At 36.1% G+C, this 22,406-nt stretch overlaps 1 protein-coding gene across 1 annotated transcript; it reads right to left on the reverse strand.

The window, feature by feature from the left end:
- Positions 1 to 1,288: 1,288 nt before the first annotated feature.
- On the reverse strand, positions 1,289 to 19,695 carry LOC128548121 (uncharacterized). The gene is made up of 4 exons (XM_053522517.1): positions 19,529 to 19,695; positions 19,207 to 19,319; positions 11,819 to 12,109; positions 1,289 to 1,568 (listed from the first exon to the last, which is right to left on the reverse strand). The coding sequence occupies exons 2-4, from the start codon at positions 19,236 to 19,238 to the stop codon at positions 1,289 to 1,291; spliced, it is 603 nt and encodes a 200-aa protein (XP_053378492.1). The 5' UTR covers positions 19,239 to 19,319; positions 19,529 to 19,695.
- Positions 19,696 to 22,406: the final 2,711 nt, after the last annotated feature.

Below are 22,406 nucleotides of genomic sequence, written 5' to 3' on the forward strand. Positions count from 1 at the left end.
GGAGTTTTTCAGTTTGGAGAAGACTTTGCCTGGAAAAGGAACAGGATCGGAGCTCTTCAGTTTGGAGGAGACTTTGCCTTGGAAAGGAACAGGATCGGAGCTCTTCAGTTTGGAGGAGACTTTGCCTGGGAGAACAAGAGGACTGGAGGTCTTCAGTTTGGAGGAGATTTTGCCTAGAATTTAAATAAATGGCCGAGTGTGAAGAGTATTATCATCTGTTTTGGAGATCACAGGAAATGATATCTTTTTTGGAGTATCAGTTTCTACAAAGCTTTGTTTAAAAAGCCCCTTTTAACTGATTAAAAAAATCTTCTTCAACGATAAAAAACTACATTGTACATGTGTTAAATATGTACACAATTACGGTTTGAAAATTTATTTTGTATGATGATTAAAACGTCTAGGACAAAATCAAAATCAAATAATCAATAATCAAAGCAGATGGTAATTAAAAATCCTAAAAAAATGATTTGAAAACTATATAAAGAACCAAATTATAACATTAAAATGCAATAGAATGAAAATGAAAAGAAGAGATTTTGATTTGAAAGATCAATTTATTATCTCGAAAAGGCTAAATTAAGCAAACTGTCGAAAGATTCTTTTGGTGTGTGTGGGGGAGGGGTGGGGGCATAAAATGTTAGATAAGAGGAAAATTAGATTATTGCATCGAGCTTCGAACGGAAGAAAATTTTGGGGAAAAATAATTACACGTAAGAATGATTATATTAACAACAATTTGTCAAAATAAAAGAAATCATTTGAAATAATCATACAGAAATACGATAGAACTGAAAATTTTGAAAATAAAATATAACCAAAATTCACATAACCAGAATAAAATACATTAGTCTAAATATGAAAACGTAAGCAGTAAAAATGCGAAAAATCAAATTTGGGTTAATCCGAAATACGGTGATTAAAATTATCAATACGAGTTATGTACAGTGGAACGAAAATTTAGAGAATAATCCAATACTTATACCAAAATTTGTTACATTATTTATCTTAAAACACTTTTTCCAAATAAAAGCTCTAATCATACCGAAATACGGTAGAACTGAAAATTTTGAAAATGAAATAAAACCAAAAATTCTAATTATCAGATCGAAACTCTTTACAACGAAAACGTAAACAGTAAAAAAAAAAAAGAAAAATAAGTCTAATGCAATTAAAAGTTTGTTAATTCGAAATACAGTAGAATGAAAAATAAAACAACACACAAACAAGCAAACCAACAAAATAAAAGAGAGAGAAAATAAAAATGGATAATAAACGAAAAACAAAATCAACATGGCAAAATATCGAAAGTTTGTTGTGGCTCGACTGATATATAAACCCACTCTTCCAAATTATCAGACTTGCGGGTAAATGCGTCAAAAACCTTGCACTTTGCCTGTTCTCGTAGATATTGCACAAAAATGCTCACAATAGGCTCCGGTATTAAGTTGACAGGCGCACTCAGGTCTACACTGTTGACTGAAATTGCCGGCAATGACACAGATGCGACGGAGGAGGAAGAACTGTTAGACATGGTTAGTTCGCTGCCTTTTTGTGACCGAGCCTCGCTGAAAATTTTAAGAAAGTAAGAAGTCTCGTTATTACATTAGAAGAGTGTAGAAATACAAATTCAACCTACGGTGAAAACGTTGACAACAAAAAAAAAATACAATTATTCACTTTATTATATACCTATATAAATTTCGTAAAAAACGGCTTGTAATGAACAGACAGGAAAAGTCCGTATTGTACCTTTTGTATTGTATGCTGTCAGACTACTTTCCTTAATATGCGTGACCTTCTATGAATAGCACACATAAAAAATTCCACTTAGTTACATTTTAATATCGATAAACATTGAAAAATTCGTTCAATAACAAAATAAAAAACAAGTCGCTCACCTGAGTCACACACAATCACAGAGTAAACACGTTTTACCTAGTGATTTCGTTGAGACAAATATTCTGAAAAAAATTCAATTAAGATTGGACCAGAAAACATGGCCACTTGAGTGTAAACAAGCTTATTCTTTGATTTGACCTGGTGACCTAGTTTTTGACCCTACTTGACTCAGATAAAAATTCCTACGATATTTTATGCACACAAACATTCTGACCAAGTTTCATGCACATCAGATGAAGAAGAGTGTTAACAAGCTTTTCCTTTGATTTGATCAGGTGACTTAGTTTTTGACCCCATAGGACCCAGTTTCAAACTTAGCCTAGAAATCATCAGGATAAAAATTCTGACTAAGTTTCATGAAGATGGGGCCATAAATGCGGGCCTCAAGAGTGTTAACAAGCTTTTCTTTTGATTTGATCGGGTAACCTAGTTTTTGACCCCATATGACCCTGTTTCAAACCTGGCCTAGAAATCATCATGATAAACATTCTGACCAAATTTTATGAAGATAGGGTCAAAAATGTTGCCTCTAGGTTGTTAACAAGCTTTTCCTTTGATTTGACCTTATGACCTTGTTCTTGATCCAACATGACCCAGTTTCGATCCAGGCCTAGAAATTATCAAGATAATCATTCTGTGCAAGTTTGTATCAAATCAAATCATTAATGAAACATCTATATGGCTGAAACCGCCAAAATAGAAAATTTTGCCGCTTTCAGGTGCAGTAACTCCAGAACCTATGATGGAATCTAGCCGGTTTTCGAAAGAAACTGAGATATTATTGTTACTTAAGTTGTGTGTAAGTATGGCTAAAATCAAATAAAAAATGTCATCTATCGTGTTCATAAGGTAAAAATTAACAAATTTGGTCTCTTTCTGGGGATCAGTCAGGGGCCATAACTCCGGAACCTATGATTGGATCTGACAGATTGATCATGGAATCCAAGATTTATTGTTGTTGAAGATATTTTATAAGTTTGTATCAAATCAAACTATAAATAAAATCTCTATATGGCTGCAAAAGCCATAATAGCAAATTTTGGCCAATTAAGGGGCCATAACTCTGGAACCCATGATGGGATATGGCCAGTTTTCAACAGAAACCAAGATATTATGCCAATACAAGTTGTGTGCAAGTTCGATTAAAGTTGATTTCAAATTGTGGTCTCTATCGTGTTCACAAGCCAAAATTAGCGAATTGTTGCCCTTTAAGGGCCAATAACTCTGAAACCCATGATGGGATCTGGCTAGTTTTCAAATGGAACCGAGATATTATGCCAATACAGGTTGTTTGCAAGTTTGATTAAAGTTGATTGCAAAATGTGGTCTCTATGGTGTTCACAAGCAAAATTAGCAAATTTTGGCCCTTTAAGGAGCCATAACTCTGGAACCCATGATGGGATCTGGCCAGTTTTCGAAAGGAACCGAGATATTATGCCAATACAAGTTGTTTGCAAGTTTGATTGAAATTGATTGCAAAATGTGGTCTCTATCATGTTCACAAGAAACTGTGAACGGACGACACACTGACGACGGACGAAGGACAAAATGCGAGCACAAATGCTCACCCTGTCACTACGTGACAGGTGAGCTAACAAAAAGGTAGAGATATATATTAATAAAAGGGTCATTATAACAGTAGCTAGATATGGGACAACTTGGCGCTTGCGGGCCTCGTGAGATCCGATCTGGAAAAATCCACTCGAGCCGAAAACAGCATCCCAGATCGAGCTACTGTTATAATAATCCTATTTTATTATTGACAAATACAGTCGAGAATAAAATAACACGGTAATTCAGTTCCTCATTACAAAATATAATAGAATGAATATTAAAATAATTAATAAAATAATATGAAATAAGGCACTGCCTCAATCGGGAATCGATCAGACTTCAACTCATCCCTTTAACATTTAAAATCAAAACCTTGAGATGTCTGATGGTTGCGGGTTTTGGTAGAGTTATTTTCATTTTAAATGCCAGTCTATAAATATACATGTATAAGAAACAAATACTAATGTGCTTCATATCTAAGATAAACTCTGCCTGACCTTACATGAACAGTTGGAGGTCAGTGATGTAACCATGGGCTGGAATACCTGATCATTGACAGATCTTATATAATCTAAATGGCTAGTGTGAATGGTTAGAAGATACATTATAACTGCTTGATTATTGATAATTCATCCGCATTGTTGATGAATGGGACTACTTTGTGTAGCACATGAACAAATTCCTTTGGATGTGATTTGGAATCAAATAAAGATGCTACATGATTGTCAGAAATACACTTAACTTTGTTAGCGGGATGAACCCGCAACCAAAAACTGTCTACTAGGGTGTTTAATAACAGGCAAATTGTTGAGAAGCACAATGACAGACTTAAGGTGATCACAACAGCTCACACTGTGCTTCAGGTAAGCTAACAAGAGCTGTCTGATGACAGCGCGCTCGACTATTCGAAGAATTGATTGAAGAATGGGGTCAAAATATTTCAACAGATATTCAGACAAACGAAATAAATAGATTAGACAAACAATGTTCCTGTATTTCTTTGATTTCGATAAGTCTTGCACTAAATGGCAATGTATGAACCAATTTCAAAGTCCAAAAAGGGCCATAATTCAGTCAAAATAGTTATGTACTCTTGCCTACAGATGGAAATCATAATGATAAACAAGTGTTCAAAGTTTAAAAGCCATATGTCAAATAGTTTTGACAAAACGTGGACTTATATGAAAACAGTACCAATTTCAAAGTCCAAAAAGGGCCATAATTCAGCCAAAATAGGTCACAGAGTTATGTACTCTTTCTCACAGATAGAGACTATTATACTAAACAAGTGATAAAAGTTTCAAAGCCATATGTCAAACACTTTACAAAAAATATGAACTGGTACGGAAAACTTAACCAAGATTTCTAAGTAAAAAAGGGCCATAATTCAGCCAAAATCCTTGATGGAGTGATGTGCTCTTGCCTATAACTGGACATGGTGATGGTAAACAAGGGTTGAAAGTTTCAAAGCTTTATCTTAAAAGACTTTGTCAAAATATGAACTGGTACGAAAAACTTAACCATGATTTCTAAGTCAAAAGGGGCCATAATTCAGCCAAAATCCTTGATGGAGCTATGTGCTCTTGCCTATAACAGGCCATGGTGATGGTAAACAAGGGTTGAAAGTTTCAAAGCTTTATCTTAAAAGACTTTGTCAAAATATGAACTGGTACGAAAAACTTAACCATGATTTCTAAGTCAAAAGGGGCCATAATTCAGCCAAAATCCTTGATGGAGCTATGTGCTCTTGCCTATAACTGGGCATGATGGTGGTAAACAAGTGTTGAAAGTTTCAAAGCTTGATCTCAAAAGACTTTGTCAAAATGTGGACTGGTACGAAAAACTTAACCAAGGTGTGACGCCGACGCCGACACCGACGCCGTGGTGAGTAGGATAGCTCTACTTATTCTTCGAATAGTCGAGCTAAAAATCATACAAACTGAAAAGTTACTAGATTGCAACTCACTGTTAACAAGACAGACACACATTAACAATCTATTTGCACCACGGCAGGTTAAGAGCTCAGTCTAGGGAGACATATTAGCCTTCTTGAGCAGGCTTGGTTTTTTCTATTTGTGTTAATTGAAATTTCCCTGAAATTACTCGTAAAACAAATCCAAAATTTTGTTTTTATATACACATCACAAAGACTTGCATTACACTTTATTTATTAAAATAAACTGTTCACATGTTAAGTTTTATCTGTATACACATTTATAATGATCACAGATCACATAACTGTTTTATCCATACATGAAAAAATAGCTGAACTGTGAATAACAACTTTAATAACAGTACTGGATGCTTTTGTCAGGCTTTGAAAATAAATATTGTCAAAATAAAGAAAATGTGACTTGCTGTAATCTGAAATTCTAAAATGTACAATTTCTCTTAACAACAAAACAAATAAACAAGAGGGCCATGATGGTCCTGTATCACTCACCTGACATATTGACATAAAGATCATCAAGATCAACATTCTGACCAAGTTATATTAAGATAAATCATAAATGTAGCCTCTAAAGAGTTAACTAGCTTTCCTTTGATTTGACTTGGTGACCTAGTTTTTGACCCCACATGACCCAGATTCAAACTTGACTGAAAGATCATCAATTAAGTTTCATGAAGATGCAGTCATAAATGTGGCCTCTGGAGTGTTAACAGGCTGTTCATTTGATTTGACCTAGTGACCTAATTTTTAATCCCACCTACACTAGATTTAAATTGGCCTGTAGATCATCAAGATTAAAATTCTGACAAAGTTTCATTAAGATATGGTCATAAATGTGGCCACTACAGTGTTAACAAGCTTTTCCTTTTATTTGACCTGGTGACCTAGTTTTTGACCCTAGACGACCCAATATCAAACTTGTCCAATATTTTATTGAGGGTAACATTTTGACCAAGTTTCATTACGATTGGGCCAAAATTGTGACCTCTGGAGTGTTAACAAGCTTTTCCCTTTATTTAACCTGGTGACCTAGTTTTTGACCGCACTTGACCCAGATTTGAATCTGATCTATGGATCATTAAGATTAACATTTTCACCAAGTTTCATTAAGATATGGTCATAAATTTGGCTTCTAGAGTGTAAACTAGCTTTTCCTTTGATTTGTCCTAGTGACCTAGTTTTTGACCCTACATAACCCAGATTCAGAATGGTCCTTGAGATCATCAAGATTAACATTCTGACCAAGTTTCATAAAGATATAGTCTTAAATGTGACCTCTACAGTGTTAACAAGCTTTTCCTTTGATTTGACTTGGTGACCTAGTTTTTGATCCAAGATAACCCAACATCAAATGTGTCCAAGATTTTATTGAGGGTAACATTTTGACCAAGTTTCATAAAGATTATGTCAAAATGTGTTAACAGTCAAATTGTCGATGACGGACGGACACAGGGTGATCACAAAACTCACCTTGAGCACTTTGTGCTCAGGTGAGCTAAACGTTAGAGTTGTCACAGGAGTAACGAATTATACCCCTACAATATGGCCTTATCACAGAACTAAGCCAATAGCAAAGCAGCATTTTCTTGAGCTATGACCTAATGACCTCAAATTCAATCTCCAAGTTCATGATCCTCCGCCCTAAGTGTTCTCAAGTTATTGTATGGAAAAGGTTTAAATGTTCCGGGTCACCCTGACCTTTGGAACTCTAAATCAATACAGGTAACCCTGCTGGTCAAGACATATCTTGTACTAAATTTTGTGTTTCTCATCCCAAGCATCCTGAAGTTATTGTCCAAAAACCGTTTTAAAGAACCGTTATTTATTTTGTTGAACTTAACATCACACCGACACAGGATAGGTCATATGGCGACTTTCCAGTTTTAATGGTGGAGGAACCCAGGTGCCCCTCCATGCATCATTTTAAAGAACCGGGTCAGTGTGACCTTGACCTGTGACCTCAACATCATTAGGGGTCACCTGCTGGTCATAATTAACCTCCCTAACAATTTTCATGATCCTAGGCTCAAGCATTCTCAAGATATAATCTGAAAAACATTTCACTGTTTTGCCTTATTGTGACCTTGACCTACTGACCTCAAAGTAAAACTTGACCTGTATTTCATGATGTGACACCTGTGTACCAACTTTTATCATTCTAGGCTCAATGTCCAAAGTTATCATTCGGAAACAGTTCAACTGTTCAAGGTCACTGTGACCTTGACCTTTGATCTATTGACCTCAAATTCAAACAACCTGTATTTTATCATGTTACACCTGGATTACAAAAGCTATGATCCCAGGCCAAAGCGTTTGCAAGTTATCTTGACCTTTGACCTACTGACCCCAAAGTCGAACTTGACCTGTAGCTATGTACCAAAAAATATTTAAATCGGTCAAGCTTTTCATGAGTTATCATCTGGAATCCATGAAAACCTACTTACTGAAAGACAAACAAGCTTACTACATGGGGGTATAACAGAACATTCTCTTTAAAATCTCATGAAAAATATGAGAACTAGATGCCCACGGGCAATATGTCATGCCCGCCAGCTGTCAAAAGGACTGGGAGTTGTGCATGACACTCCTTGTCTCATTGAGGCAAACATTTATGCCAAATAAAAGAGATTGCAAAAAGTTACAATATAAGTAATTTACAGTAACAACAAAGGAACGTAAAATAATAAAAAAAAATAATAAAAAAAAAAAAATAAATAAAAAAAAAAAAAAAAAAAAATTACAAGTCCACACAAAAATCCGCACTGGCAGAGATAGGTCAAAATACACCTGAAAATTGGATGTAACATGCATGTTGTACTACAGAAAGTGGTCTTGATTTTTCCCTACGACCAGTAATAAAAAAGTTACAAATGTAAGCTGTTTATAGTAACAACAAAGGGAAGTAATTCTAGGACCTTATGCATGACACTCCGTCGCATGATGATGAACAATTGTGCCAAGTTAAATCAAAATCCCTCAATGCATCAAAAAGAAATGCTCCAGACAAAGTCATTCTTGTATCTGACTTTTGACCTCTAAGTGTGACCTTGACCTTAGACCTAGGGACCTGGTTCTTCCGCATGACACTCCGTCTCATGGTGGTGAATATTTGTGCCAAGATACATCAAAGTCCCTCCATGCATGAAGAAGAAATGCTCCAGACAAAGTTGTCATTCTTGTATCCTTTGACCTCTAAGTGTGACCTTGACCTTAGACCTAGAGACCTGGTTCTTGCGCATGACACTCCGTCTCATGGTGGTGAACATTTGTGCCAAGTAACATCAAAATCCCTCCATGCATGAAGAAGAAATTCTCCAGACAAAGTTGTCATTCTTGTATCCTTTGACCTCTAAGTGTGACCTTGACCTTAGACCTAGGGACCTGGTTCTTGCGCATGACACTCCATCTCATGATGGGGAACAATTGTGCCAAGTTACATCAAAATCCCTCCATGCATGAAGAAGAAATGCTCCGGACAAAGTCATTTTTGAATTTGACCTTTGACCTGTAAGTGTGATCTTGACCTTTGAGATAGGAACCTGGGGCTTGCGCATGACACTCCGTCTCAGAGGTTAACATTCATACCATATATAAACAAGATTGCTCCATGCATGTCCAAATTATGGTCCGGACAAAAAAATTCGGACGGACGGACGCACATACACCGAATAGACATTTGGACAACTATGTCTTCGCTTCTGCAAGCGGCTCGACAATAACAAAACCAATGTGATAATACATTATCTCTTAAAGTAACAGAGCTTAGTCAAACACTGCTGTTCTCAAAATAAATTTAGTTTCTAAGTAAATCCTGAATTCCTATCCATAAAAGTTTTGTTTTTTTATTAAAGTTCCCTTGTTCTTCTGTCTTTTTATATTTTCTGGTGTTTCTTTCTTGCTTTTCAAGCATATTGGATTTGTTGACCTTCCATTTTGTAGCTGCCTGCTCTCAAGAAGTGAACCTGTAAAACAGAAATCAAATATTGTAAATTAACAAAAAGAGACCCCAACCAACTTTCATAAAGATCCCATGAAAAATGTGACCTATAGGGTGGTCACAAGCAAAAGTTTACCGACGCACGGACGGACGCCGGACACCGCGATATCACAAAAGCTCACCTTGTCCCTACTGACATGTGAGCTAAAAAATCAATATCTGAGAACCGCGTCCTCCGGTAACACTAAAATGTAAATAAAATTAAACCAATTGTTGATGTGATTTTTGGCAAATGTTACCTTGCATTGAAAAAATGCAATATTTTTTTATTGGGAAGTGGCCGAATATAGGCCTCTGTCATATAAGGATGAAAAGCCCTGCTGGCTAACAATTTTCTGACAAGAAATCATTTTCAAAGTTTTCTTTCAATGAGTTCTATATGGAATTAATTCTATGGGTAATTTGAAAGAGGACCACCCCATGATCATTCTGTGAAGTTTGGTGTAAATCTGCCCAGTGGTTCTGAAGATTTTTTACAAATTGTTGGCACATGACGGACATCAACTCATGTTGTCACCCTGTGGCAGGTGATCCAGCTAATAATTGTTTAAATTTGCATACATGCATGTATATATTTTATGGTTTTGTCCAGAAATGCTTTATCATCAAGAAAATGAAATGGAGTCTTTACTAAGTCTAAAAAAAAATTGTTTCCGGGAAAATGCTAAAAAAAATTTAGGGTAGGTAGGTCGGAAAAACTTTTTCTTTGGATTTTTTAAAATTATTTTTAGGGAGACTTTTTGGAAATTATTTTTGTGTCAAAAAATGAATACAAATAGTGGGGTTATGCCTCTAGAGCATCAGTAAGTTGATTTATAACATCACTGTCCATGTTTAAAGCATAAAAAGTGCAGTTTTGCAACTTTTTGTCAAAAAGTTAAAAAAAATGTTCTCAAAGACAAAGGCGGACGGATGGACCGTCCATTTAGGGTCGGGCCAAAAATTTATGGTAGGTCAGGATACAGGAAACAGACAATTTTTTTTTACGCCTAATTTTGAACCTCACGTTTTACCCCCATAATATGAGCCCCATGCACATGATATCTTTTCTGTTGTTCGGGCGTAGGCGTGTTACTTCCATTTTCATCAAGCATTTGTTTCTCGTCACGCTCCTGGTCAAAGATGGCTGTGTTATTGTTATTATTAGGACCTGAAATATTGAATATGAATTAAGATATATATATAACAACTCTACATATTCTTCATAAGTAAGCCCTTCTTGATTCTGAATAGGTGGCAAATGAATGTCTGGAAAGTCAGATCTCTGAATACTTACCTTTTTGTTCTAATTTGAAAAATAAAGGGATTGTTTTCTTAATACATAACACACTATTCTGCTTTCGTAATCGGTCATCTAGAAGTTTCAAATAATCGATAAAATTTGAATTTGAAGTTCAAATATTATTAATCTCTCATAATATAACAGGATCGCAGAACCGGAAAGCACTCGCGAAATGTCAATTATCATACTATCCTGATACAAGCAAGTTAATTGGTCAACATTTTATCAAATTATATCTTTTTTTCAATAATTAATCGATTTAAACCATTGAAAACTCGCCCAGAACATCCCTTATATGTTTTTTATAAGAAATTTGAGTGCTTTCCGGTATTTCGGTGCTATCCGGTGCTTTCCGGTCATTCTATTTACCCATAAAAATGTTCAAAATGTCGCCGTTTAAAAATGCTACTCAGTATTGAATAAAGCATGTCTGTATTACAAATAATATCAGTGTAGTCACGTTACCGGCTGATTAGCTTCTGACGCAACAAAATTTAACAGCTTACTTTGAGTATTCTTTCGTGTCGCAGACATCTTATTGTGCGGATATTGCGTTTCGCCTACTGATCTGACGGACGCTTATTAACATTAACGAAGACCGTGATATCCCGAATTTCATCGGGGTCGTGGCACGCCCATGGTCTAAACCGGAACTCCATATTTTTTTATTTGGATAGTATGTGTTGTTTGGATACCCTCGTATGTTACCGTAGTGGGATTCGATCCCGATTTTCGTCGCTTCGCGACAAAAATCGGTAAGATCGATTCCCTAATACGCTTGGTCTATATAATATAATATATCATTGCGAAATTAAAATTAAGTAGAATGAAACATTATAGTATAGAAAATAACGTGGTGAATCCAATAATTATACCAATATAGAACGGAATGTAAACATTAACAATAAATAAACCAAGTTATAGAAAATAAATATATATAGATATGGTAAAACTGAAAAATCAAAAATATGGACAAACAACAGAACGGAAACCGAAACAGTAAAATAATAAAAAAAATCTAATGGTTGATCCAATTTACATCGTACAGCAAAATGAAAACAGACTGGTATAAAATGACCATAGCAAAATACAGAATGAGTACGGCACGATTATTATATATATAAATACCTACCATTTTGGATGATCACCTTCGCGGGAAACGGCATCATGCGTATCATAAACCTTGCAGTTGGCCTCTTCTCGTAGATATCGCACAAAAGAGCTCACAATAGCGTTGCACTGGCAGCGTGATGGACAGGAAGTTGCCTCATTTTCAGATATGTTATTTTTATCAGCGTTTTCAGTTTTGGTATTTTTGTAAGGCGCATTCCCATCTAAAGAAGTCGGCAATGACACAGAAGAGTCAAAGGATGCAGCACTATAAGTGATGTTTAAATCATTGCCTCTTTCTGTGCCAGACAAGCTGTTGGAAAGCAAATGCATATTTTCATGTGACCGTGTCTCACTGTCCTCTTCCGGTGACAGTTTCAAGCGTTTAATGACTTCCACCGAATACTCCCCTTGAACCTCACGTTTTACCCCCATAATATGACCCCCATGCACATGATATCTTTTCTGTTGTTCGGGCGTTTCAAATAATCGATAAAATAAATAAATAAGGACAAAAATACCATTATATTACATAGACTGTATTCGACTCGAATTTCGGGCGCATAAGTTACGTAATGATATTGTAATTTTGGCTGAAATGAATGTGGTGTTCAAATGGTTCTAAGTCTGTGATGTTTAAATTGAAAGAAAAGACACTTTTAGACATTTCTACTAAGATATGAAATACAATCATAGTATAATTGATTATTTATTTTTATATGTTTATACATCCGTTTTATAACTGAAGTGGCCAATTATCAAAGTTGAGTAATGTATGTTCAATGAATTAAGAAAAGAAACTTTAGCAAGTGACACATAATTTTAGATAAAAACATTTACAGTTTTTTTGAAAAAAAAGAACTTATTAATACTTGAAGGAACTGTTCATATTTCTCTTATTGATTACAAAAAAGTGGATAATTTGTGTGAAAGCTAAGCCAGTAAAGGACTAGCCCTGAAAGCGTTGGGTCATGGGTTCGTGCCCAGGCTAATTGCACATTTCTTTCATCCTGTGACATTGTGGCATTCCATAGAAATCTAGACTAAGAAAAAATTGAGAATTGAAAAAAGATATTTTGTTCCGGAAAGAATGCATACCAGTTGAAATAAGTTGACCACCAGATTTCAAAAGTGTTACAGGTATTTCCGGTTTAGAGAAAGCGAAGGTATCTTGGGGTGTTAAAATTTTCGGTGGAGACGTTACAAGAGAACACTCGGAACCTTCATCATCCGCTTCGTAACCGTCGTTGTGGTCACTGAAAATTTAGAAAAGACGTACATGTATTTACAGATTTGAAAATAGATGGAACATAAGAAATAGTAATAATAACAGAACGCAAGTCAGGGGCTTTTACTACAGGATTTGGTGTTAGAGGGGGCGTAAAATATTTGTAGTGTAACTGGGGGGTGGGGGGGGGGGGGAGGCGGGGGGGGGGGGGGGGGGGTCGGTGGCATGCTTCCCCGGACAAATTTGGAAAACAATGGATCCATCTAGTGCAGTCTTGGCGTTCTGAGGTACTTGGACATGTTTTGTGACTAAATCAACACAAATAAAATGCTATTTATTGTCATGTTCTATCAATTGTCAAGAATATAATTATCTCGGAATTTCTTAGCCCGATTATTGAGGATATTTGGGAGGGTTTATCAAGGACTTTTAACATAAAAGTAAAAAGCTTCATAGGAGCTCGTGTGGATTTTAAATGTGCGAGCATAGCAAGCGGGAAAGAATGCATATTTTTCACCCAGATCAAAAGAAAAATTACCTATTAGCAGGGCAGATAACTGAAACAATACTGCATTTGGTGATGCAAGCATGAATTTTGGCATGTGTACTCGTCTGAGCCTCCTTCTTTCAAACAGCCTGTTAGCTACTTGAAAATTCAAAATGGCAAAGGAAGTTGATTTTTGACTTGAACAGACCTGTACAGAGTTTATTTTTGTCAATTTTGAGAAAAAAATATGTCTTAAGATGCTTTGCGTGTGCAAAACCTTTTTTTGAGACACAAAAGACTGGTTTCAAAATCCAATATGGCGTCTTTTTTTTCAAGATGGCCGCCGTTTTATGTGAAACAACTAATTTGCCATTAACACTGACGTTCCTAGTTAAATCAATTTTAATGTTATGGACAAATAACTTATTTAGAGTGTTGAAGGACAGTTTTGTCTCGCCTGCGTCTTTCAAAACTTATGGTGGGCTGAGGCGTAGCTTTTCCGACGGCGATGGCAATGATGACGGGGGCGGTGACGTCAACGTTAAGGTTGTATGTCAAGTTTTTTTCGCAGAAACTACTCAGTTTATTGGATTGAAACTTCACACACGTCTTTGTAATCATTAGGCGCTGTACAAAAACAAGTTCCATAACTCTGAAACACATTTTAACAAAATTATCCCCCTTTTCAACTTAGAATTTTCAACGTTAAGTCTTCGTATTAAGTTTTTTTCTTAGAAACTACTACATGTATTTTAATCTGGTTGAAACTTCACACATGCCTTCATGGTCATTAGGCACTGTACAAGCCAAGTTTCATATTCTGACATGAATTTCAACAAAATTATCCCCTTTTAAAATTGGAAATTGTAACGATAAGTTTTTGTGTCTCTACACGGAATATATTTTAATTATGTCCCATTATGGCCGTCACTGCTTGGTTGGAACGTGCGGTCAAACTTTATATAAGGCAGACCTTTTTAAAATTAAAGTGTATGTAGCGATCCACGTAATCAGTTTTGATAAACAGAAGATCTGCTTTGTGCCATAGGTGAAACAATGCAGATCTACCATACTTGTTTCCTCTGGAAGGCATGTCTCAAGACTTTATATATTGGCCAGATATTTGTCACATTTGCAGCTGTATAGATCTGTACACGGGAGTCCAAAACCATTGCATTTACACCTACCACAACATTCTGTTTTACATGCACATTTGGTCAGTTCTTTACAGCTATTTGCAACTGGTGGATTGTTGTCCAGTGTATCTGCTAAAGGTCACATTGTTTCTCCCATCCCCATTCAGCAGGATTCTCTCGACTTCCAGTTTGCAAAACAGTGCCTGTCCCCATATGCAACCAGCTTGGTATGCAGCACGCTTTGTGTGTTCAGCAAAGGCTGCTGGAGTTGGGGGAATAACATCATATGTCCTCTGTTTTTGGGCAAATATGTCCAGTCTGACGCAATAAAGATGACAAACTTTTCAAGAACCAGCTTGTCCTCATTAGTCATCACTGTCCGATATACTCCTATGTTCTCAAAGACATTTGTCACTTCCCGGCAAACATTCCAAGTTCTACAAATAGCCTTTTAACCCTTTCCCCGGAAACCTGACACTACTGATTGACATGGCCGATTGATTGAATGACATCACGTATGGTAATCCAATTCAAATTTGTTCCCTGTTTGAAGGCTACCCACAGCTGTTCAAGGCCAAGCCCTTCCAGCTCAGAAAATACATGAAAAGCGATGACAACAAAATCGAAATGAGGTAATGGCGCTAGACGAAGGGTTGCTAGCAGTTTGAAAATCCTACCCAATTGGTGCAGTTTCTTGGGGGATAATGATAACTAGACTGATCTTTTTTATTTTTCGGCCGACAGACATGTTGAAATGCACACACGAATAACTGTAATTTTGAACAGAGAGGAAAAGACTGTATGCAATCACGAAAATCAGTCATGAGGAACTCGATATACGGATGTTTATGCAAGCATGCTGTTGTGGAGGGTCATAAACAGCTTGCCAGTAAAGCTACAGACACAGATTTAGTTGCCACCGCTATTCATAGCTATTGATGTATTTTCTAAGCTGAAAGATCTTTGCCTTCGGTAGCCTTGGGACAGGGAACAAACTTGAGATGGATTCCCATAAATGATGTCATTCAATCAATTGGCCATGGGAAAGCAAAAGGTATTGCTTTCTTTCATGCGTTTACAGGTTTTGATGTAGTGTCAGGTTTCCGGGAAAAAGGTAAAAAGATTGTTTGACAAACTTGGAATATTTGTTCGGAAGTGACAGATGTCTTTAAGAACTTTGCTGTACATCGGTCAGTGATGAGGACAAGGGAGTTCGTGAAAAGCTTGTCATCTTTATGTAAGACAGGTCAAGTTTTAAAGCAGATATTTATCGCGTCAGACTGGACATGTTTGCCCGAAAACAGACGTCATATGATACTCTTGGCCCGACACAAGCAGCCCTTGACAAACACACAAAGCGTGCTGCATACCAAGCTGGTTGTATATGGGGACAGGCATTGTTTGCCAAATGGAAGTCAAAAATCCTGCTGAATGGGGATGGGAAAAACATGGTGACCCTTGGCAGATGCACTGGACAACAATCCACCAGTTGCAAATAGCTGTGAAGAACTGACCAAATGTGCATGTAAAACAATGTTGTTCTAGGTGTAAATGCAATCGTTTTGGACTCCCGTTTACAGATTTATACAGCTGCAAATATGACAACTATTTGGCCAAAATATAAAGTCTTGAGACATGCCTTCCAGGGGAAACAAGTACAGTAGATCTGCATTGTTTCACCTATGACACAAAGCAGGTCTTCTGTTTATCAAAATTGATGTGTCTGCGTGGATTGCTATATACACTTTAATTTTAAACTTTTCTGCGTTATATAAAGCTGGACCAAAAGTTCGAATCAAGAAGTGACGACCATAAAGGGACATAATTGAATAACATTCCATGTAGAGACACAAAAACTTAACGTTACAATTTCTAATTTTGAAAGGTGGTAATTTTGTTAACATTCATGTCAGAGTTATCAAACTTGGCTTAGTACAGTGCCTAATGACCATGAAGGCGTGTGTGAAGTTTCAACCCAATAAACAGAATAGTTTCTGTGAAAAATACTTAATACGAAGAGCTAACATTAAAAATTATAAGTTAAAAAGGGAGATATTTTTTTTAAAATCTAAGTCAGAGTTATGGACCTTGGCCTAGTACAGCCCCCAATGACCACAAAGGCATGCGCGAAGTTTCAACCCAATAAACAGAGTAGTTTCTGAGATAAGGACTTGAAATACAAAGTTAACGTTGACTCCATCGCAGCCGTCGTCATCATTGTCCCGCCGGAAAAGCTACGCCTTAGTCCGCCATCAGTTCCTAAAGTCTCAGGCGAGACAAAAACTGTCCTTTAACACTCTAAATATGTTATTTGACTATAACATTAAAACTGATTCGACTAGGAACGTCAGTATTAATGGCAAATTAGTTTTTTCACATAAAACGGTAGCCATCTTGAAAAAAAAGACGCCATATTGGATTTTGAAACCAGTCTTTTGTGTCTCAAAAATAGGTTTTGCACACTCAAAACATCTTAAAAGATATCTTTTCCTCAAAATTGACAAAAAAATACTCGGTTTAGGTCTGTTCAAGTCAAAAAGCAACTTCCTGTGGCGGCCATCTTGAAAAATGGCTGCCATATTGAATTTTCAAGTGGTTAACGGGCTTTTTGAAAGAAGGAGGCTCAGACGAGTATACATGCCAAATTTCATGCTTGCATCACCAAATGCAGTATTTTCCCGAATATATGATTTAATCTACCCAGCTATATGTTATAGAGAAAAAAATTCAGATTTTATTTTTTCACCCAGAATAAAAGACAAATTACGTTTTGCGTAAAATGCAAATTTCTGATCTAGAACAAAAGATAAAAGATAAATTATCTATGCGAGCGCAGCGAGCGAGAAAAATGCATATTTTATTATTTTCAGTCGAAATAATAGCCATAATGTACGCGAGCGTAGCGAGCAAGAAAAAATGCATATTTTGTACTTAATTTACCCGGAAAAAGGACAAATTACCTATGCTCCAGCGATTTTAGAGAGGCGGGTGAGCCCCCTCTAAATCCGCTAGTGCAAGTGTCTGATAAAGGGATACCTCTGTTGCCTTTTCGGGTCAAATTTATACACTTTACTCAGCTTCCAGGACAGACGATTGAACTATTCCACAAGAGGTATTACCATTTCCGGTCCGGACGTGCATAAACAAAGGAGCGTGACGACCTACCATTTTGGGTCCTACATCCGCGAAGAAACAGTTCTATCACAATTGAACTAATGTTTACAATAAAAGACGTATTAGGATCGTAATAATTTATCGGAAAGTCGTGTTTTAACACCATTTATACACTCCATCGGTTATATGTCGTTAGAAATAATTCACTCGCGCAACGCCCTCGTGAAATTATTACACTCGACGTATAACCGCCTATCGTGTTAAAACCGCCCTATCGCGTCAAAACACTGTTTTGATATATGAATTATTTCTGTATTCTTTTTTAAAACTGCTGTTTGGTCAGTTTTTGGACTGTTTTAACGGGAGAGAAAACGTATGTTAATAGAGAGATTCTCGTGCTCACGTGCTGTTAAAGCAACTCATCATATACGCCCATTCCGTGGCAAAGCGTAATATTGCGGCTTCTTACAGATAATTCAAAGGGAAATGACGCTAACGTAAAAGCAAGAGTGCCAGACTGTCACCAAATATGCCCGTCTTAATATTCAGTTACGTATCATAAAGGTAATAATGTTGATGTTGTACGCCTTGTTAACCCTCCAAATAGAGTAAGATGGAATCAGAAATTGACAATTGGATCAAAACTGTTTGAACTGACAAGGCTAATTTCGCAGATTTCGAGTAATTCAAGGGTCAAAATCTAAGAGTGCCTGGGGCTATTTTGGTGATTATCGAACTTAACCGAGATATTATACCTAAAACATTGTCACACAGTTTGGTGAAGATCGGATGAAAACTTTAGACTTAGAGGACGGACAAGGCTAAATTTGCAGATTTTTTCGAGAAATTAAAGGGCCATAATCCAGTGCCTGTAATGATTATCGGACTTGGCCGAGATATTATGCACCAAAACATTGTGAGCGAGTTTGGTGCAGATCGGATGAAAACTGTTCGACTTAGAGAGCGGACATGCTTGGACTCGGCGCCGCTGGTGTTCACATAATACGCCCGCTTTTTCAGAGACGGGCGTATAACAATTCAAACATTCCATTTTTTTTTTGATCTTAGAAAATTAAGTTTATGCGTTTATATTATCATTCCGAAGTTCACATTATCAACTGTAATAAAAGAAAAATGCTCAAGTGAATAAATAACATAACTTCTATATCATCATCGTTATCATTTGCTTGAAATTATTTTTTTCATATTTTTTTTTGTTTCTTCGATTTTATGTAACCAGAAGTTTGCCCTTCGCATGAGCTAGCCAATGAGACTATCATACTTGCCGGTCAATAATCCAGCAAGACTTTCCCGACGGATCCGAATGTGATTTAATGTGTAATGCAATAGTACGGGGTATGATGTTTTGTCATTAGTTAGGTCTATATGTCTCTATATCTACATTGAAATGCAATATGTTATTGTACAGAATATTGTCCGCTTACCTGCGGTATGATGAATGTTCAGTTGATTTCATATTTCCATTCTTGTCTGTATTTTTCCCGGATTTTCATCCATAATTCTGTTCTCTGTTCGCTGGACTGTGCGTTGCTGTTTACTTAAGAAATAATATATCTCATCGGTGATTTGTGGCTGAATAAATCACTGCTTGGAGTTCAGATGCGAAGGAATTATATCACGAGGGCGTAGCCCGAGTGATATAATGCTACGCATCTGAACGACAAACAGTGATTTATTCAAGAGCAAATCACTAAATGAGATATATTATTTCGATTCTAACACGTTATCAAGGACTTTAAAGTACACCTTGTCGGCTTGCATTAAATATTTGCCCGTTTTCAATCGGGTTCTTTTCCAGCGCGCCGTTACGCCGTTTGACGCTATGACGTAATAGTTGTGACGTCAGAACAGTGAATTGTTGTTTAATAAATCACTGTCTCCAGCCTTCTTTGTTTAATAGGAAAATGAATCGGATCGTGTTAGAATAGTTACTGTTGTCATAGGGTTAACTGTGACGTCATGACGCTGGCGTCACGGATGTCATCGAAAGAGTATTAAGAACGTACACGAATTAACAATTCTAACTTATTTAAAATGCTCGTTTACATTTAAAAAAAATAAAAACCGTTAATTCTCGAATTTTGTTTGTCAATTATATCTGGATTGCATGTTTGAAATTAAATTTTAAATTAATACCTATTTTCAAGCGACTTTTCAGGTTTTAATCAGTTTCAACTAGAGTTAAATCTAGTCTTGAGTTCAGACCCTGCGTTTTGTTCACATGAGATAACTCGTGAGGCTATTCAAATTTTGTATAATTATGTCCCTAATCTTCTTTAATTTATAATAATGAGCATCTCACACAATTTTCATTAAAACTAATTAGTTAAAGTTCTTAAACATATGCTCTTCTAAAACTACATACTTCATAGTTTGGGAGTTCGAAGGTAGTAAGATCTTATGCCGTATTCATTCTGTATTTCCAAAGAGGCACAAACTACTTTACTTCGAATAAAAAATCAGCGTTCACATCGCGTGTCTCTCACGTTAATGGAATACATGCTGCGTTTTGTTTTAGTTGATCGCATTTTAAACAACTTAGTTGCGATGCACGTGTGTCAATTAATATTAGTTTTTCGAGATATCTGCAGTAATATTTTTTATTATACCTCTCTTTTGTGTACAATGATAAAATCCCATTACCCGAGAAAGAGATATTTTGACTATCAAAAATACTTTCAACCTTTTTGAAACGTGACCAAGCGAAAGTGACTGTCAGGTCATGTCACCACGCTGATACTTTGAATGTCATATAAGGGCAATAAACTGCTTCAATTTTTTAGCCATATGATTGCCTTCCTTGTACACATATAGTAGTGGCATCGTTATTCAATGTGTAAACAGGCGATTACCGCGCTAAAGGTGAAACTGTTAAATTTAATTAATTAAAAACATTTTAAAACATTTTATGTACTAAATTTTGTTCGGTATAATAAAATAAATATATTATATGGCAGCGTGTGTGACATTGATATTGTCAATCCTCGAAACAGAACGTCACCACTTGGCCTACGCCTCGGGTGACATTCTGCCCGCGGGTTGACAATATCAATGTCACACACGCTGCCATATGATATTTATATAATGTCGTCACTGTTTCGGTTTGGTACTATTAGTATTAAAGTAAAGAAGGCGTAATGAGCAGAATTTCAAAAATAAGTTGCATCCTTGATAACATGTTTAAATAAAAGCAAAAGTTGATCTTTACCTAATTTACAATTATCAAAAAAGTAAAATGCACATTTTTTACGCAAATGGCGTTGAAAAAATACGTTTTAGCCTTTCCCTAAATAGTTGCGACGTTGCTGTTTTTACGGCGATTAATTTAGTTTCGGGGCGTCCATTTAATTAAAAAAGAAATATTTTTCTTTTAATATAACAAGCCCGATGATGTAATTTTCAAATATGTTCTCTGACTATTCCCCGAGGGAAAGGTTACTTTATGCAAAAATCATGCCAGAGCAGTGCGTAAAAACAGTCCCATAGATTTAAAAAAAAAAGAGCAAAAACACTAAAATTATCATATAAATTTATTCTACTGTAAAATAAACGAAAAAATACGGGGGTCTCCGACTTCGTTTTCACTGTATTGTCTTTAATTTTCCCCTATCCCTATTTTCACGCAGATTTTGTGCATCAAAATTTCACAAAGAACTGTTTGTATTTTAGTTTTACATGGTTTTTCTCCAAAAAAGTTCCTCATTTTAGCTTGCCTATTCGAAGCGTATATTGCTTTAAAACTTATATTTTTTCTTCTTCTATGTCAATAGCCAGCCTCACAGAATCAAGTTCCGTAACTTTGACATGTATTTTGGTCAAATTAGCCCCCTTCAGGACTTATAAAATCCTGGGTAAAGTTTTGCATGCAAGCTATAATCTCAAAAACTACTGCAGATGTTAATTTGAAAAAACCCACAAAAAAACCAACAAAAAAAAAAACAACCCACAAAAAACAAAACGAAAACAAAACCAAAAACAAAACAACAACGCTTGTGTCTTCGGGAATATAAAACTAGGTAATAGAATCAAGTCCCATAACCCTGACATGTATTTTGGCCAAATCATGCCCCCTTTTGGACTGGTTAAAGTTTTGCATTCAAGTTCCTATCTCCAAAACTAATGCAGATACTGGATTGAACTCTGTAGATATTTAACATTTAGGGTTATATTCCTGTTTCTTAAACAACAACTCGAATAATCGAGCATTGGCTGTCTTACGAACAGCTCTTGTTATTTAAAGTAGTTCCACCATATTTGTCATTTCTGTTAATTCCTGCAACTTCTCATCTACAGCATTCATTATTTGTCTTTCTTTCTCAGAACCTTGTCTAGATATCTCTGCCTCATGTTGTTTTTCCCAAGAAGTTCCACTTTATTTATCATTTACATTAGTTCGTGTAACTTCTCTTCTACAACACAGTCTTTCTCTCTTAGATTTTTCTTCAGTCTTATTATCTCTTCCTCATGTTTTATCAGTAAACAAAAACATAGCACAGGTACTTAATTATAAGAAACAAAATCGGTGATTTAAAACAAACGCACACAATATTAAGTTTGATTTCTTTATGAAATGTAATGTTTAAAATCTTCATATGCAGTTCATTTTTACAATTTGAGGGTATGT

The sequence above is a fragment of the Mercenaria mercenaria genome, chromosome 14 (assembly GCF_021730395.1).
Source record: "Mercenaria mercenaria strain notata chromosome 14, MADL_Memer_1, whole genome shotgun sequence".
NCBI lineage: Eukaryota > Metazoa > Mollusca > Bivalvia > Venerida > Veneridae > Mercenaria > Mercenaria mercenaria.